This window comes from Polypterus senegalus, chromosome 6 (genome assembly GCF_016835505.1).
Source record: "Polypterus senegalus isolate Bchr_013 chromosome 6, ASM1683550v1, whole genome shotgun sequence".
Taxonomy (NCBI): Eukaryota; Metazoa; Chordata; class Cladistia; order Polypteriformes; family Polypteridae; genus Polypterus; species Polypterus senegalus.
Window position 1 is genome coordinate 44,992,744 of NC_053159.1, and position 20,731 is coordinate 45,013,474.

The 20,731-nt window shown below is 36.3% G+C and overlaps 1 protein-coding gene across 1 annotated transcript in view; it reads left to right on the forward strand.

Annotated features, from left to right (window-relative positions):
* Window positions 1-20,731, forward strand: part of slc39a10 (solute carrier family 39 member 10) — a 158,817-nt gene that overhangs the window by 56,274 nt on the left and 81,812 nt on the right. Inside the window, exon 3 of the mRNA XM_039755035.1 lies at window positions 13,074-14,197. Within this exon, the coding sequence (XP_039610969.1) occupies window positions 13,097-14,197 (1,101 nt within the window). The 5' untranslated portion in view covers window positions 13,074-13,096. The remainder of the gene's footprint in view (window positions 1-13,073; window positions 14,198-20,731) is intronic.

The following is a 20,731-nucleotide window of genomic DNA, read 5'->3' on the forward strand; positions in this document are numbered from 1 at the left end:
TCCATCCATTATCTAACCCTCTATATCCAAACTACAGGGTCACAGGGGTCTGCTGGAGCCAATCCCAGCCAACACAGGGCACAAGGCAGGAAGCAAACCCCAGGCAGGTTTCCAGCTCATCGCAGGGCACACACACCCATACACACACTAGGGACTACGTCTTTATGTGAAAACAGCCGTGTCAGATGGGGTTGTATGGATTGATTCTGAACGCGACTGAAAGAATGAAAAGTGAATTAAAAAAAAAAAACAAAAAACAAAGCTAACCTTTACAAGGATCATAAATTACACCGGCTGTTACAGACTGAAATCAAGTGTATGCTTTTATTCTAAAATAGTAAGACTAAGAGCAGTTTACTTCTCAAAACAGAGTGGTGCAGGTTCGAACTCGCGACCTTTTGATTCACTCCCAGATACTCAATCAAGGCATGAGCTGAGAGAAGTTCGTGCACGTTCAAAATTGGTGGAGGGATGGATTAGCCGGCTGCTTCTAGCTTCTTTTTATCAGCACATTTAGAAGACAAAGGACGCTGGCGGAGAGGTGTGAAGGGATTTAAGAAGCGATTTAAGGTGGGACAGATTTACGAGTTTTTTCGTAGGCTTTGGTAATTCTAGTGTTAAGCCAGTTTATTATCATTTGTGAGGAAAAGACAAGCAAAATTACATCTTTTATTGGCTAACTAAAAAGATTACAATACGCAAGCTTTTGAGGCAACTCGGGCCCCTTCTTCAGGCAAGATGTAATACAGAAACTGAAGTTCCCTGAGTTTTAACCCTAGGTAGATGAAGCACTGCGGTAGACTCTAAATCAAGAGTGCTCAAGTTTTGCTCTGGTGGTTGCAGGTTTTTGTTGAAACCTATTGCTTAATTAGAAGCCCATTTTTGCTAATAACAGAATTTATTTAGGTTCATGGTTTGCTCGTGTTTTCAATCTGCCATGTCATTCTTATAATATAGACTAGCAAAATACTCGCGCTTCGCAGTGGCGAAGTACTGCCTTAAAATTTTTATTAAGAAGAAAATGAAACCTTTTTAAACTGAGGGAAAATATACCAATAATTATTTGTTATGGATCTCTTTGTATACCACATCGTGAGTTCGGCCCTCCGGTTGTACTATGACCAAGCTGTGCGCTGAGCTTACTCTTGTGCATGCAATGTACAGTTGCCCATCTGAACAGTAATCTTGTTTCAAATCTCACAGCTTGGATTGCTGCTGTCATAATCGGTTTGAGTTTCATGGTTTGTTTCAATTACGACAGTATTTGTAGGACTTGTGTTGAAGAGGCATTCGGCATCTGTCAAGCGTTGTAAGTATACAACCGGTTTCATCGATAACTTCACATCCAGCTTTTGAGAGTTTAAACATTCATAAACATCAAAGTGTCCACTACTGAAATCGTCACCTCTCAATCTAAGATGTTTAAGAGGCATTGGCAGTTGTCGAAAGGTGTAAAATATTTGGCCATTTCGGTACAATTGAACGCGACAACCGAACAATTCACTGGCAGCCATCAACTCGCATGCAGATGCATAGGTGAAGGGCTTAAGCATTTCACTCTTCTAGTGCTCCTGTGTAGAGTAATTATCTCCTCTACCGTCATCAGTCCACACCTTGAACCTGTCCCAGTCATTCAATACATAAGACACAATGTTCCTCCGGATATCGAGTGAGCCTGATATGGCCGTGCAATATGTAACACAGAGAATGGAAAAGGTAGGTGCCATCTCTGGGCATGGAAACCACTCGGTAAGTGACAGTTCTTTGATCGATGGTGATCACCTCGATAGACATGTTAATGGCGGTACGGTTGGAATGATAAAGGAAATGGGTACCTGAACAATGTAAAGTAAGTCTAAAATACCTACACAACAACTATAATCATAATAAATGAACAATAAAACGGCGGAGAAGCCGTGGATTAAATTAAAAGGCTGTAGTTATCAGCAGGGAGACGTGAATACTGTGGCGTAGCAAGGAAGGGAATGTAGAGACTAGAGCGACAGACAGCCTTATATAAGCAGGCAGCCAACAACGTGGGAGGCGTTGGGATGGGGGACTCAACGCCGCCTCACACGGTGACCGAGCTGCAGGCTATGGACGTATATATGTATGTAAGTAGGATTCAGTTAGCGTTGGGAACCCGCGTACCAAATTTCTTGAAGATGGTCCCATAAGTAACAAAGACCATTGAAAAGTTCAATATGGCAGCCGACCGTGGCATCATACCACCGAAATAAGTACGCACATTGGTTTCGGTTAGCACAGGGAAGCCGCCTACCAAATTTCGTGAAGATGGTGCCATAAATAAGAAAGTTCAACATGGTGGACGTTGTCGACCGTTATGACCATTACGCGTAGAATTTTCGAAATGAAACCTGCTTAACTTTTGTAAGTAAGCTGTAAGGAATGAGCCTGCCAAATTTCAGCCTTCTACCTACATGGTAAGTTGGAGAATTAGTGACATTGGAAAGTTCAATATGGCAGCCATACCACCAAAATAAGTATGTACATCGGTTTTGGTTAGCACAGCGAAGCCACCTACCAAATTTCGTGAAGATGGGGCCATAAATAAGAAAGTTCAACATGGCGGACGTTTATGACCGTTAAGTGTAGAATTTCGAAATGAAACCTGCTTAACTTTTGTAAGTAAGCTGTAAGGAATAAGCCTGCCAAATTTCAGCCTTCTACCTACACGGGAAGTTGGAGAATTAGTGATGAGTGAGTCAGTGAGGCCTTTGCCTTTTATTAGTATACATTTTCTAAAAACATCATCTAAATGTTTTGCGCCCAAGAGATAATGAGTAATACTCAGTTCTTCACTTTTTCCTCTTCCATTGCTTTCCAAATATTTTATTAAAACCCATCCTTTATGACGATCCCACATGTTTTAATGGGACCAAGTTAACCTCCTTTGTGATAATATTGAGTGTGACTCCGGAATTTTGTCCAATTGTGGTTAAGCCCAAGTCAGACTTGAGGTGACATGTAATTTACAGTGTTAAGCCAAAGTCACTTTTGGTCCGTATTCTGATAGATACTTTATTAATCCCAAGGGGAAATTCACATAATCCAGCAGCAGTATACTGATACAAAGAAACAATTAAATAGTAATAAAAATGAAAAAGCCGACAATAACTTTGAGTAATGTTAGCATTTACTCCCCCGGGTGGAATTGAAGAGTCGCATAGTGTGAGGGAGGAACAATCTCCTCAGTCTGTCAGTGGAGCAAGACAGTGACAAAAGTCTGTCACTAAAGCTACTCCTCTGCCTGGAGATGACACTGTTCAGTGGATGCAGTGGATTATTCATGATTGACAGGAGTTTGCTTAATGCCCGTCGCTCTGCCACAAATGTTAAACTGTCCAACTTTACTCCTACAATAGAGCCTGCCTTCTTAAAAAGTTTGTCCAGGTGTGAGGCATCTTTCATCTTTATGCTGCCACCCCAGCACACCACCGTGTAGAAGAGGGCACTCGCCACAACCGTCTGGTAGAACATCTGCAGCATCTTACTACAGAAGTTGAAGGATGCCAACCTTCTCAGAAAGTATAGTCTGCTCTGACCTTTCTTACATACAGCATCAGTATTGGCAGTCCAGTCCAATTTGTCATCCAGCTGCACTCCCAGATATTTATAGGTCTGCATCCTCTGCACACAGTCACCTCTAATGATCACAGGGTCCATCTTTTGGGTAAAATAACATTATGCTCCAAAATAATCATGAATATTCTATACATTTTTCCACTTTACGGTAACATCAATATTGATGAGTAAGGCACAGTCTTCAATCAAAACACAATGACAAGTAAACGAGCAGTTGTAAAACGATTTTTAGAATAAACTGAAACTGAACCATTAGTTGAGTCAAAAATAGACAATGTGAACTGGTCATCAGACATTGACATGGATTTTGAAAGTGATGCAGACAGCACTGTACCTCTGAACCATTATGATATGCCTGGTGAGCCATATAAAGGTGTAGCAGGGGGTATAAGTAGATGTGTGGCAAAAATGCAAAATGACTGCGATCAGGTTAAAAGACAGACTTTAGTAACTTTCAGTATTCATGTTGGGGGGAAATGTGGGACTCACTAAACCTTAGTTGTGGAAACATCTGTCTCGGATATCAAACTTTTTCATAAGTCCAAGTTTTATATGAAAAGGAGGCAAATGAAACAAGAGCACTTGGTACAGAATATCTGAGCTGCATTCCTAGTAGTAGTGCCACTACATTTTGATCATACTATATATGTATACTTGTAACATGAGAGTAAATTACCAAAATAGGTGATTGCAAATAACTGGTATAAGACAGGAAAATGTAAAGGTCATTTTTGTGATTAGCATGCCAAAATCCATAAGATATACCCAAAGGTGTTCAGGAAACTATCTTTGTTGTCCAGACTAAATGACTTCTAATTAAGCAGTTGAGATAGAACAAATATCTGTAGCCACTGCATCTCTTGAAGAATGAACATGAGTGCTGTTGCTCCCAATGATGGACTCCTAATCTTGATAATAAAGAAAACAAAGTAAACCTGCAGCACACAAATACAGATTTGTCTTTCTGGATCATTTCAAGCTTTGTTGTGTTATTTTTGCCCAATCTCATAACAGCATTTTTTTTTTTTTTTTTATGCAAGGGCATTCCTTCGCACAGTAGAATTAGAAACTGATCAGTAACCATGTTTTTTCTGTCCTCTACTCCCTTTCATGTCAGTGTCAATTTCAGATTCTATCACTAGCGACAGGCTGACTACATCTTATTGCACTACCATATTCTAAAAAAAAAAACCAGAAATAAAACAAAACTAAATATCTTCCTTTAAGTATTTTGGTATGGATAATGTTACTCTTCTCCACAACTTGTAATTACTGTCAAATTTTTAAAAGAATTAACAAATCACCAGGAACTCTATGGACTCTTTCCATCTGGGCTAGAGTAGGTATTAATGAAATGAACATAGTCTCTTGCTATAACATTATAAGTGCCAGGTTTTCTTTATTCCCTCCATTAAAATTAAACTACTGTAAGATTCATAATATCAAATTTCCTCAAATCATGCACTTCACCCCAAAACAAATCTTTGGGGTAATTCTTGTGCCTTGCAAATGATCTGGAGCTGGTTCAACCTTCTTATGAATAAAACTTTTTGTATTACAATCTAACATTGTGGGCCATAGAAATCTTCCATCTCTGCCTTTCTTGGCACTGCCACATTTCTAACCTGGAACATGAATATTCTATCCCTGAATATTTGAGACAAATTTGAAAAACTCTTAGATCCCTATCCATCATTGAACTGTCATACCCTGATCCAGCCTTACCCATCAAAGGCAACCCTATATTCTTTTCTCCTTTTGCCTCTCCAAGTATCACAACTCTTGCCAATATTTTTAGTGACCTAGGGTTCTATACATTTCAGTTTGTAAAGTTCAGTTATGTTTTCCTGATGCTCCCTTTTTCTTCTATCTTCAAATTAGATTTTTTTTTAAAACTTGTAATGTTTCTTTGTCTTTTACCCTCCCTTCCTGACTATGCCAAATCACTGTCCCCTTCCTGAAGCCAATGCCAACAATGTATATTCTTGAGGAAGGCATCTAACAGACCCTTAATCATTCAATATGTCTGAAATTGTGACTTCTCTTAACCCCATTATTAGTGGGGATTGATTTTTCAAGAACTTTTAGCCTCCTGCAGAAACCTAAACTTTAAAAAGTTCAATTGAGGTTTGTTCAATGTCTCTATCTTTCTCCTCAGAAGTGTTTTACCATAGGTCTAACTGCCTATTCTGTCAAACAGATATTCTGGAACATTTTTTCATGTTTTCTGGAAATGTTCATTGGTTTTGACATTTTGATCTTCTGTTTTATATGTTCTCTCAGCTTCCCTTTCCATGATTTTTCCTTTTCATCCTCAAATGTACATTCTATTGGACGACTTCTGCCTATTTCTCTCTCAACAACAACATTTATTTCTGTAGCACATTTTCATTCAAACAATGTAACTCAAAGTGCTTTACAAGATATCAAAGAAGTAGATATTGCAAGATGTGAAAACATTAGTTACCTGCAAAGAAAAACAAATTATAATTAGATAAGAATAATGCATAAATAGTGTACAAAACATGGAACACCACTACAGAATGACCAGAAAAGAAAACTGAGAGCAGTAATGATTAATAAAGATTGCAGTTTCATTGAAGAATATGATAACTATGTGCAAATTTGGTTTCATTTGGTTGCCAACAAATAGGTTCAAACTACTCATTGAATTTTGGCCAATCCTCCTTATTTTTCCTTTTGGGAAAGCTTCACTTCTCCCAGATGGTCAGCTGTGAGGATTAATTGATTGTGAGGGTATTTTGGCCATCCTCAAATATAAAGTCTTTTGTATTTTTTCTGTAGAGATTTCTTTCTTCATTCCGATGGGTTTTATTCTCTCTTGATAGGATTGCCGACAAGTTGGTTCAAGTTTCTTGCTGAAAAATTTCTGATCTCCTCTTCCTTTTCTTCACTGGCAAGTGTGTCAATACAATCACACTTTTTCTAAACTGTCAACCCTAATGTCTTCCTGCCTAACATTGCTAAATTACAGTTTATTGTGTAGTTTATTTGGGGACAGGTGGTCCGTGATCCACTCTGCCACATTTTTTCTTAACCCAAACAGATGGCCCCAGGAATGAGAAGATAGTGCTACTCATCTTAGGTTGTCCAGGTATTGCCAATTTGAATATTTTCCTCTCCCAGCTGATTACGACTGTTGTAAGGGTGGTTGATAAGAGTGTGTGGGATGGGGGTTGGGTGCTGGTGGGAAGTGTTCAGTCTTTTCTTCATTATTTCTTGTTACTTTTCCTTTAACAGTTTGGGCTTTATTATTCAAAGTTTATTTCTGTGAATCCTGCTAAATTTCAATAAAGGTTTGGTCCCCCAAAAAAAAAAAGATCTCATTAGCTGGAATTTTAACTAAAATACAGAACAATCTTAAAAGCTTCTGGTTATAACATCTCCTAAATATAAAAGGAGAAAAGGCATTAAACAAATTGCTACAGAACATGGTAACACTCTTTCTTACATTTTTCTTGTGACAGATTGATGTTCAATGCTAATTGAGTGTTCCTATTCTCATACTTTGCTCTACTGTTTAATACTGCTACCCTTATAGACTATATCAATACCGTAAGCAAGTACTGAATAATTGGTTTCAATAATTAATAAAGATTGGCTGGCCCAGCACTGACACAACAGATATTGTTTTTCATTCATATTAGTTTTAGTATTAGACATATTTTTAATAGAATAACAACAAACAACACTAAACATTAAAAATTGTCATGATTTTATAACAGACTAGGTGTCTCATTTGAAGGTCTAAAAAATTTTGCTTGAAAATGATAAACGAGGATGCCCGAATTTATAAAAAAAATATCAATGTTTAAACTGATTTAAAAAAAGAGAGAGACAAAGGTTGAGAGGAGTATGCACTTATACAGTGGGATCCCAAATTAGGACCAGAGCTCAGCCATGCAACGGAACTATTCCAAAAACCTCCATAAAACATGTACAAACAGATGCAGACTTTCAAGCTCTTCCAATGCAAATGGTTCCCTTAATCTCTGTTACATTACCCTGATGTCACTACTTTTAATTTTAATTTTTTAATTTAAAAATGCATGCAATCATTCATTTACTTAGTTATTCTACAAAGTAGATGTAGAAGATTTTCACATTAATATACTGCATTCTATTCTTTTCCACGGCCCTCCTTTATTTTCACACTTCTGCTGCACAGCCAGCTTCTGCTGGGTGGGAACAAGAGATGGGGTTTCTGCTGGATAACAGACAGTCTTTTAATCCAATAAAAAAGGGTAAAGCTTAGCCTTCAGATCTGTGTAAAATTACTGTTGTGATTGGGAGCAGGTCAGCTTTAACTTTTCAGCTGAACATCATGTTATCAAAGTGATGGGCATCATTCCCCAATTAAAGATGTCAAATCTAAGTCTGTCAGCTTTCAAAATGTCCTAAATGATTGCTCTTTAAGGAACTTTCCTTGTAATCAACAGTCAGAGCTGTGAGTAGATGAACATGTTTCCTTGCATATTCCTACACTTTTTATAATAGTGCTATTAAGCAAACATACTGCACTTTTACATTCAGGTGTAATGAAAAAATAACATTATTTTATAGTTTTAGTTACAAAGTTCTGTCTAGGTGCCTTCTCCCTAACTTATACATGCCTCCCCCCAGTGTATGTGTATCAATGTGAGAAAAGCAGTCATACATGTTTTGAGGCATCAGGCAGTGTTTCTTCAGGTTGCAGACGTCAAACAATACTACAGTTTAGAGAAGGTTTTAAGCTACATTCATTAACTATGAGCACACTTCTGAGTTTGTTGTGAACATAAAAAGAAAACCAAAACCTGTGAGAACCACGAAGAAGCTTCATTCTTATCCTCATTGTTAAACTGGAACACACTAATGGGTATGTGAAAAGAGTTGTAAATTTGTATGAGTTTGTCGTATCAATTAAATAAGAAAAAAATTAAAGATAGCAGGTCTATCTATAGCCAAAAGATATCTACTGACAATATAATAAGCCAACAAATGAAGTTGCAAATTAAGTATACATAGTCCTCTGTTCGCCATAATTCACCTGGCGGCCTCAGGTAAGTTTTAATTGAAGCTTGCATTTCACATTTTTAGCTATTAATGCTGTTATCCTGTGGTGGTATGCTAACTTAGTATTACTGTTGGAAGACAAATGCATTTTCTTATAAAGTGAAATTCCTAAAGCAGTGGCACTTTATGGCATTTCTTATTGGGGCCATCATATCAATGTTTGTTTACTATTTTTTTTTTATTGAGTAGCTCTATTACTAGTGACAGTAGTCCCTAATAGGACCTGTTTAGGTTTTGTGGCTAGGCTTAAAAAGAATAATATCAACTTTCTTTGCCTCATCTGGTAAGTTGTATATGCGTATGTAAACGCCAATGACTGTTCTTGAGTTTGGCTGAGAACAGAAGGCATAGCTAATGCTCACAGCATACAGATGCCACTTAGTAGTATAATTTGTAGCCCTCTTTCCAGTTATCTAAACAGTAAAGTCCAGAAGAAACAAATCTATCTTCTTTCTTTTGTGGTATGACACATTTTTAAACATGTTTTTAACAAAACTAGATAAAATTATTACTTTGTTCACATGCCACATAAAAATGTCACTTATAAAAAGACAATTGTATGAAGACCTAAAGGAAAGGTGAGAAAATGTAGGCTTCCAAAAAGGAGGATTCCTAAAACAACATTAAATCTATGAGGAGGCATTGCTGTAAAATTTGTTGCTTGCTATATTGTATTTTTCAGTGTAACCTAGCCTTGAGCCATCCAAATGAGGGTTGTAACTTCCATTTGTTGTTAATTTATGCTTCCTTTTTTTTTTTAGGTTAAACTGTATAGCATTTATGTTTTATTTTGTTCTCATTGCAGAAGTCAAAGATTTATTGGATTAGATTCTGAAATGTTTTTCCGGTGAAAGTTGGAAATCCTGAATCTGTTAGTTTTAATACACTTAGATATAGTGAATTAGAAGAAAACAAGAAACATAACGGTGTAATAAAGTACAAAATACCTTGTTTTCAAAGTTTTTTTATTTAATATATATAGGTCTCATTATAATGTGAATAAACTGTTTTTAATGCTTTTTGAGCTGTATATTAAGGTTATCTCTTGAAATCAGAGTGAAATTCTATCGATGTACCTGATGAATTATAATGCAATCATTATTTGTTTCTAATTTTAATTGTTCTGGTAAACTACTACTTCTGCAATCTGTTATTCATATTTTTACAGAAAGGGCAGTTTGCTTCTGCTTAATGCAACTTTAAAACACAGAAGCTAATGAACAAAAAAGCTCTAACTGTTAAGTATTTTTCAAACAAACCAGTACTGGTAGAAATATTTAGGTGTCTTGTAAATGTTTCTGATTGGCTTTATGTTTCTTTCTTTCATATATTCTATCTAGATAACTGTATTTCTGTTCTTTGCTTATCAAAGGTCATTAGGAAAAATCAGCCCGAAAGGTCTAGTGCAAAATCTGAATGCCTTAGGTATTCATTATTGTGGTGACATTCCATAGTTAAATAAATTAACAAAGACTTTCTTTATTTTATTGATTGTCACATGTTTAGTTTACCAAATATGAACATTTTAAGCCCATTTTGTCACACAAGTAAGTATTTTTTGATGGAAGAAAATAATGGCTTTAACAATGTATTTATTGACTGAAAGCTGCATTCAGAACAGTAACGTTTTTGTGGTTGGTTTTGACGTGAGCTCCCTCTTATTAGATAACTTTCAGGGGATATACTGCAGTGTCTTTCAAAGTTATAAATACCATACTCAAATGTTATTTCTGTAATTATTGCTTTTTGTTACAATTTTGGAAAGACAATTTTTATTTCATCTTGTGCTTTTTAGAAGAACAAGAAGAAAGTGCATGTAAGTACATCTGAGTGGTAAATCAATGTGTCATTTTATTTCCGTATTTGTTTTAATGGAAGTGTTTTGAAAAATTGTTTTTAAAAAATAGCAATATGTAGGAAAATATAACTGATTAAACATGATAGTTGCTAATTAAATGTAATCATGTATGTAGATGGTATCACATAATTATTGTTTCAGTTTTGTACATTTAAACATAACACAATTGATTTGTATTTCGATTCTTACAACAACCTTGTAATGAGTTTTTGTTTTACATTTGCATAATTTTAATATTTTATTTATAGATCATGCAGTTGTTTCTGCTGAAGATATTTTAGAGACACTAGATTAAATAAATATCTAATATGCAATGCTATAGTCTTTATGTCTCAGTCTTAAATTGCTTAATAAAAAACATATCTTGGAATAAAAAATATACTGTATATATAAGGGTAAAAAAATCCTTTTTTTTTTTTTCATTATATATTTTGTCCTAGCTTTTTATTAAGTGGCTATTTTTATTTTGGGATAAACATTCTGTTATTATTGCAGCAAAATTAAATAATATGTAGTGTTAGTACACTGTCTAAAGCTCATTCTTTTTTTAGAACATTGTTTAAATGTTATATACCTGTATGAATGGAGCTGAGTTGTCAAAGAAAATATATTAGTTTTATTCATGAAAGTCAATTATAAATAAACGGTTGCTTTACATGAATATCCTGGGTGTTTTTAAACTATGTAATACAAATGAACAAATATTTTGTGAAGTAACTCCAAGATTGCGCTGTGCAAGAAATATTGTTAGCAATAACTTTTAGTGTTTAATATTTAAATTTGTTCTGATCAAAAAAATCATTACTTTTTATAGCTACAATAATAAATAATAGTGTTAGAATATTAGCTACTGTATATAAATATAGTATAATGTTAAGATATACTTTATATATATATATATATATATATATATATATATATATATATATATATATATATATATATATATATATATATATATATATTCAAAACTATTTTTTGTTTTTTAAACCCTTTCTCATAAGGAAAATCTCTTAACAGAGTATAAATACATGAATCTGTCCCCTAAGTGTCAGTTGTGCATTAGATGCTTATTCTTGTGTTTCTTTATCATTACTAGGAGATGAAACAAAGCACTGCGATTCTTCGAGACCTGTATATTTTACTAGATGGGTAATGTCAATTTTAAGGAAATGTAATTTAACAATGGCAGCTCTCAAATGTCGCAAGACATTTTTCCATGCAATTGCAATTAAACCGTGCATAGTCTTGTTAGAGTATAGATGGGTGAATGACCACCCATACTGTATACTAGTGCAGAAATTAAGTCATTGATCATGCAGTTATTTTGGACCTAGTTTAAACCAAATTGACATGCCTTCTCCTAGATGATATTAATCTGTTGAGGATTTGTGTTGTATATCAGACAGTTCTTAGCTTTCATTACTGTAGTACATATCAGGAAGGCATCCTTGTTTGGAGTAACACAATTTAAAAAATGTATTAGATTGGTGTCTCACTTTTCTCAAATGGAAGAATCCCAATCTACCTAATTCATTAAAATGGAAACAACATTTAATGTACTACTTTTATTTTAGAAAAAATCTAATTCACTTAATGTGGAACAATTTGTAAATTTTACATTTGTATAGAAGGCGTAAAACTGACCTTAACTGGTGTGTCTGAAAATCATTGGCTTTAATGCTGAGCATGACAAGGGCTTGAAATTCTATGCAATTATGGTGAAACCCAAGTCAGGCTCAGGTTGATGAGTAATGGTACATTTTATAGTGTCCCAATTTGATTATTTCTCCGATTTCGAAAAGAAACTGACTGTGCCAGTGATGGTTTTGTTGTGTCATATTATAGAGGGTGAATACTTATGTAATCTATTATTTTGTTTTTTATATTTATTATTAATTTTGACCACTCGTTAGAGATCTGTTGTCAGATCAATGTGACTTTGAAGATTCTTTTTTTGTTGATTAGTGTCAGAAAACCCCAATTTAAATCCACTCTGATTCAATGTTTTATAACAAAACAGTGGCACAAGTTGCACAAAACAAGGCCCTAGGGCTGGAATATAGTAATTTAAGCTATAAAGCTGTTTTGAATTAGCCCACATACAGTAATTTGAAAATACCAAGTAGCCTATTAGGAACATTTCTGTTCTACCTGTTTGCTTAAGTTTCCTTCCGCGTGATGGCAGTTTGTCTTGTTGTTTGTGTAGTGATTCATGGAGGTATGCATTTTAAGCTGTATAATGTGGGATGCACAAAAGGTAACAAGACCTTTGCCAATAAACAAGAAAACTTCCCAAAGCTTGCAATACATTTAAAACATCATGGATGTATTGAATTTCAAAAACTCATTTAAGTCAAACTTGCTTTCCAGTTCAATTCTCATTTGTAGAACAGACAAATATACTATGCTATATTGTAAATACTGTGATTTTTGTTGGGGTTGCCTGTATTAAAATGGAATCTATCGATGGCTTTTTACTTGAATATCTATTTATATTATACCAGTAACTATTTTTCTTTTTTTATTGTAGGTGGTGAAAACACTCTATAAACCATGAAGGTACATATGCACACCAAATTTTGCTTCCTATGTTTGGTGACATTTCTGTTTCATCAATGCAGCCATTGTCATGAGGAGGGGCATCACCATCACCATCACCACCATTCTGAAGAAGATCATTCCCATGACCACAGTGATTACCAGATTTCAGAGGCACCTTATATGCACAAAAGTGTGGACAGTCCTTCAGACCTAAGTTTTGAAACACATAATGAAGCAGAGAGTGAGCAAAAGTTTTACATAGAGCAGCTTTTCCTTCGCTATGGGGAAAAGGGGAGACTTGACTTTGGTGGCTTTGAGAAGTTGCTTAATAGCCTTGGTCTTGGTGAAGTGCGTGTGGTAGAGATGAACCATGAAGAGATAGGACATGACCATGTTGCTCATCTAGATGCATTAGAAGTCCAAGAAGGTCTACATTCCCACTCACACTACCATCCATTTACACCAAGTAATTTTCATTTACACACTAACATTCAGAAAGAAAACTTAACATCATCAAGGGTTATCCATTCTGCCCAGTGTAAGCAATCCTCTCATAGGGTAACTACTGTGGAAAATTCTACTTTTAAGCAGAATTACACATCCCTTTCTAATGAAGGTGGCAAATCTTTCCATAAGCATCACTTGCATCATCATATCCATAACAATTCCACTCTACATCACCATCATCACAATCATCATCATCACCACCATACCCACAATGATTCTGCAGTTCATAACAATCAAGAAGTGACTTCATTTGTACATAGTTCTCCTACCACTACACAAGATCACTTGGAATTTTCTGAATCTGGGACCAAAAAACATAGAAAGAAGAAGAAGGGTATTAAAAACAAAAACGCCAGTAATTCCTCAGTACTTCTAAACCAACGAATGGACAAGAATGAAAGCCAGGACTTGCGTTTATATGTGGAGGGTTCTCAGGTTTACCACCATGACCATGATGATGGTAATGAGAAAGAGCAGAATTATGAACACAGTCTGGACTCTGCAGAGCAGAACTTGCATGTGCAGAAGCGGGAGATATCCAGTGATCCAGCGATTACTACCATATCACTCGGGGTTCACAGAAATGAAGCACACCATCATAATGAGGTAAGGGTATGTTTGTGTTTGTAAAAAACTGTCATTTCCAGTAGAAAATAAATGAAAATTTATATTGTCAGCATTTCCGTAGCACTATTTATTTATATATATATATATATATATATATATATATATATATATATATATACACACACGTGGACAAAATTGTTGGTACCCTTCAGTCAATGAAAGAAAAACTCAAAATGGTCACAGAAATAACTTTAATCTGACAAAAGTAATAATAAATAAAAATTCTATGAAATTTAACCAATGAAAGTCAGACATTGATTTTCAACCATGCTTCAACAGAATTAATAAAAAAAAACTCATGAAACAGGCCTGGACAAAAATGATGGTACCCTAGAAAAGACTGAAAATAATGTGACCAAAGGGACATGTTAATCCAAGGTGTGTCCACTAATTAGCATCACAGGTGTCTACAATCTTGTAATCAGTCAGTGGACCTATATATAGGGCTCCAGGTAGTCACTGTGTTGTTTGGTGACATGGTGTGTACCACACTCAACATGGACCAGAGGAAGCGAAGGAAAGAGTTGTCTCAGGAGATTAGAAAGAAAATTATAGACAAGCATGTCAAAGGTAAAGGCTATAAGACCATCTCGAAGCAGCTTGATGTTCCTGTGACTACAGTTGCACATATTATTCAGAAATTTAAGATCCATGGGACTGTAGCCAACCTCCTGGACGTGGCGCAGGAGGAAAATTGATGACAAATCAAAGAGACGGATAATACGAATGGTAACAAAAGAGCCCAGAAAAACTTCTAAAGAGATCCAAGGTGAACTTCAAGCTCAAGGAACATCAGTGTCAGATCGCACCATCCGTCGTTGTTTGAGCCAAAGTGGACTTCATGGGAGGCGACCAAGGAGGACACCATTGTTGAAAACAAATCATAAAAAGCCAGACTGGAATTTGCCAAACTACATGTGGACAAGCCACAAAGATTCTGGGAGAATGTCCTATGGACAGATGAGACAAAAATTGAACTTTTTGCCAAGGCACATCAGCTCTATGTTCACAGATGGAAAAATGAAGCATATCAAGAAAAGAACACTGTCCCTTCTGTGAAACATGGAGGAGGCTCTGTTATGTTCTGGGGCTGCTTTGCTGCATCTGGCACAGGGTGTCTTGAATCTGTGCAGGGTACAATGAAATCTCAAGACTATCAAGGGATTCTAGAGAGAAATGTGCTGGCCAGTGTCAGAAAGCTTGGTCTCAGTCACAGGTCATGGGTCTTGCAACAGGACAATGACCCAAAACACACAGCTAAAACACCCAAGAATGGCTAAGAGGAAAACATTGGACTATTCTAAAGTGGCCTTCTATGAGCCCTGACCTCAATCCTATTGAGCATCTTTGGAAAGAGCTGAAACATGCCGTCTGGAAAAGGCACCCTTCAAACCTGAGACAACTGGAGCAGTTTGCTCATGAGGAGTGGGCCAAAATACCTGCTGAGAAGTGCAGAAGTCTCATTGACAGTTACAGGAATCGTTTGATTGCAGTGATTGCCTCAAAAGGTTGTGCAACAAAATATTAAGTTAGGGTACCATCATTTTGTCCAGGCCTGTTTCATGAGTTTATTTTTTTTAAATAATTCTGTTGAAGCATGGTTGAAAATCAATGTCTGACTTTCATTGGTTAAATTTCATAGAATTTTTATTTATTATTACTTTTGTCAGATTAAAGTTATTTCTGTGACCATTGTGAGTTTTTCTTTCATTGACTTAAGGGTACCAACAATTTTGTCCACGTGTGTGTGTATATATATATATATATATATATATATATATATATATATATATATATATATATATATATATATATATATATATATATATATATATATATATATATATATATATATATATATATACAACTGCTCAAAAGAATTTAAAGGAACACTTTTTGATCAGAGTATAGCATAAAGTCAATGAAACTTATGGGATATTAATCTGGTCAGTTAAGTAGCAGAGGGGGTTGTTAATCAGTTTCAGCTGCTGTGGTGTTAATGAAATTAACAACAGATGCACTAGAGGGCAACAATGAGATGACCCCAAAACAGGAATGGTTGAACAGGTGGAGGCCACTGACATTTTCCCTCCTCATCTTTTCTGACTGTTTCTTCACTAGTTTTGCATTTGGCTACAGTCAGTGTCACTACTGGTAGCATGAGGCGATACCTGGACCCTACAGAGGTTATACAGGTAGTCCAACTTCTCCAGGATGGCACATCAATACGTGTCATTGCCAGAAGGTTTGCTGTGTCTCCCTGCACAGTCTCAAGGGAATGAAGGAGATTCTAGGAGACAAGCAGTTACTCTAGGAGAGCTGGAGAGGTTCCATAGAAGGTCCATAACCCATCAGCAGGACCAGTATCTGCTCCTTTGGGCAAGGAGGAACAGGATGAGCACTGCCAGAGCCCTACAAAATGACCTCCAGCAGGCCACTGGTGTGAATGTCTCTGTCCAAACAACCAGAAAGACTTCATGAGGGTGACTCAAGGGCCCCATGTCCTCTAATGGGCCCTGAGCTCACTGCCCAGCAGCATGCAGCTCGATTGACATTCACCATAGAATACCAGAATTGGCAGATGCACCACTGGTGCCCTGTGCTTTTTACAGATGAGAGCAGGTTCACCCTGAGCACGTGACAGAAGTGAAAGGGTCTGGAGAAGCCATGGAGAACATTATGCTGCCTGTAGCATCATTCAGCATGAGCAGTTTGGTGGTAGGTTAATGATTGTCTGGGGAGGCATATCCATGGAGGGTCACACAGACCGCTACAGGCTTGACAAAGGCACCTTGGCTGCCATTAGGTATCAGGATGAAATCCTTGGACCCATTGTCAGACCCTATGCTGGTACAGTGGCTCCTGGTGCACGACAATTCCTGGCCTCATGGGTGAGAGTATGCAGGCAGTTCCTGGAGGATGAAGGAATTGATACCATTGACTGGCCACCAAGGTTATTATAGTTTTGCCTTTTTATGTTAGTTTTTATTTCTATATTTTTTCTGACCTTACTTGGAAATTCAGTTTAGTTTTCCTTCATCATGTATTTTTAGTTTTAGTTTAGTTTTTATTTCACAAAGACATTTCTATTTTATTTTTATATATATTAGTTTCAGTTTTAGTTTTAGTAATTATGGCATGGAGCGCCTACGGAGTTAGATTTATGTCACAATCAGACAAAACTGTACACTTAACAGATTTGGATATGAGTTTAATGTTAAGCTTACTGTACTGCTTGGTTTATTATCTGGTTTTATTTTGGTCTGATAAAAGCAGGATAATCAAAACTAGACACTGAATATGAACAATTTTAGACAGTTTTATAATTTTTAAAATATTTTCTCATGAAAATCACATGGGCTTAGGAAGAACAGGGCTCTTAGACTTGAATCAGTGTGCAGACCCCACCTAGCTGTATTGAGGGAAACAAAGAACAATAAGCATGTAGTTTCAAGGTTAAGTGTGGTGAGTCTTGAATAGCCCACCATAAGAACAGTAAACCCATAATGAGCAGGGCAAGAGCAGGTAATAAGAGTATGGACAGGCACAAAACAACAGAGACAGCGTCTGAGATTAGGAACAATATATACATTATCTAAACCTGTTTATCCAGAGGGATTTCAGAAAACCTGGAGCCTACCGCGGCAGGTTTGGATGCAAGGCAGGAAAAATCCCTGGTATGCAATAGATATGATAAGGCTGATGTTAAAAACAAAAAGAATATGATATTTCAACTATCTATTTTGGGAGAGAGAAAAACATTGAAAAAAGGGAGACAAATATTTTAAAATATTCTGGTAATGGATTACTTTCACAATATTAGGGATTTTGAGTTGTGAATATGAACTAAAAAAGATAAATTAATAAATATGGAATAAATACAAAAACCCACTAGTAGTTTTTCATTACTTGTCAGACTCCCTACCTTTGTTTGTATCGCTTCGTTTTTAAACAATGTTTTTAAAGCAAAAGTGATTGGTCAGTAACAATATGCTGATCTTGTATGATGACCACGTCAGTCTCTCGATCGGCGCCGTTTTATTTTAAAATCCGGGAGTGGTCTCCCCTCGATTTTCTTGTATACTCAGATATGGGGATGGATATTTGAGGAGTAAACTGCAAGACAATGATTATATTTTAATATTATGTACATTACCATCAACAACAAATCAAATTAATAATATATTGAACAATTATTAAAAAAAGTAAAGTTGAATAAATCGGACTCTGCAGCTGTATAAAAAAAAAAAAAATTGAGTATGTGTTCAGATAAAGTACCACTTCTGGGTGATGGATTTGGCCCAAAAGTTAATACAGATCTACAATTGTGGTGTAACAACCACATGCGAATTTCATCCATCTATCTACGTTTTTGAGATAACGTGTTTACACACGCACAGAGACGCGCACACACGCAATTCCAAAAAACAGTATCGTTGGACACTTGTTAGTCTATAACGTCAAGATTCATCAAAATATCAAGGTCGAATTTTTTCATGATTACTATACTTTCTGTATACTTCGTATATGAGAAAGTAAAAACGATTTCTCCTGTGCTAAGTGGCAGGTGAATTGCTGTCAACAAATAGCAGACACCTGAGAAATAAACTGAAACGTTACTCACTTGTGATTTTTCTATGGTAAACGTTTTATTGACCAGCACATTCTGATTTCAGCCATTTGAATTAAATCTTGATACACAAAAAGCACAAAGAAAGGCGGCACGCAAATCGCTTTCTATTTCACATGCTTTATGCACCCGCACTCAGCTTGCTCTGTCACCGCAAATGCTGTGTGAACTGCCGCCCTCCTTCACCAGCTGCCGTTCACTGGATGAATATATGCGGGCTCGTGGTGGATGACTTTCTGTTTTAGAGTTTAAACTTACAAGGGTTAAAGACTAACGGCAAGAATATTCATTCAAAAACGAAAACTACAAATATTTTAGTAAATTATTATTTTATTTCGGTTAGTTTTTCCAGCTACTTTAATAGATTCGTTTAGTTTTAGTTTTTCATTTCGGTTTTGTTAATTATTTTATTTCAGTTTACGAAAATGTTTTTTTAATAATAGTTTCAGTTTTGATTTTAGTTTTCGTTAACTATAATAACCTTGCTGGCCACCACACTTTCCTGACCTAAATCCAATAGAACACCTCTGGAACATTATGTTTTGGTCCATCCAATGCCACCAGGTTGCACCTCAGATTGTCCAGGAGCTCAGTGATGCCCTGGTCCAGATCTGGAAGGAGATCCCCCACAACACCATCTGTCATCTCATTAGTAGCATGCACCGATGTTGTCAGGCATGTATACAAGAACACAGGGGCAATACAAAGTGCTGCGTACAATTTTGAGTTGCTGCAATTAAATTTTGGCAAAATGGACTAGCCTGCCACATAATTTTTTCACTTTGATTTTTGGGGAGTCTTTGAATTCAGGGCTCTGTAGGTTGATCATTTTCATTTCCATCAAACGATGTGGCATCCTTTCGTTCCTAACACATTACCCAGTCTATATCAGTATAGATATCCAGGAGGATTTCTTTTTCCCATTGAGATCTGATGTGTTTTTAAAGTGTTCCTTTAATTTTTTTGAGCAGTTTATATATATATATATATATATATGATTTCTTATTCTTTTGCATGTTTGTCACACAAAATGTTTCTGATCATCAAACACATTTAACCATTAGTCAAATATAACACAAGTAAACACAAAATGCAGTTTTTAAATGATAGATTTTATTATTTAGGGAGAAAATAAAATCCAAACCTACATGGCCCTGTGTGAAAAAGTAATTGCCCCCTGAACCTAATAACTGGTTGGGCCACCCTTAGCAGCAATAACTGCAATCAAGCGTTTGCGATAACTTGCAGTGAGTCTTTTACAGCACTCTGGAGGAATTTTGGCCCACTCATCTTTGCAGAATTGTTGTAATTCAGCTTTATTTGAGGGTTTTCTAGCATGAACCACCTTTTAAGGTCATGCCATAGCATCTCAATTGGATTCAGGTCAGGACTTTGACTAGGCCACTCCAAAGTCTTAATTTTGTTTTTCTTCAGCCATTCAGAGGTGGATTTGCTGGTGTGTTTTGGGTCATTGTCCTGTTGCAGCACCCAAGATCGCTTCAGCTTGAGTTGACGAACAGATGGCCGGACATTCTCCTTCAGGATTTTTGGTAGACATTACAATTCATGGTTCCATCTATCACAGCAAGCCTTCCAGGTCCTGAAGCAGCAAAACAACCCCAGACCATCACACTACCACCACCATATTTTACTGTTGGTATGATGTTCTTTTTCTGAAATTCTGTGTTCCTTTTACGCCAGATGTAACGGGACATTTGCCTTCCAAAAAGTTCAACTTTTGTCTTATCAGTCCACAAGGTATTTTCCCAAAAGTCTTGGCAATCATTGAGATGTTTCTTTGCAAAATTTGAGACAAGCCCTAATGTTCCTTTTGCTTAACAGTGGTTTGCGTCTTGGAAATCTACCATGCAGGCCATTTTGCC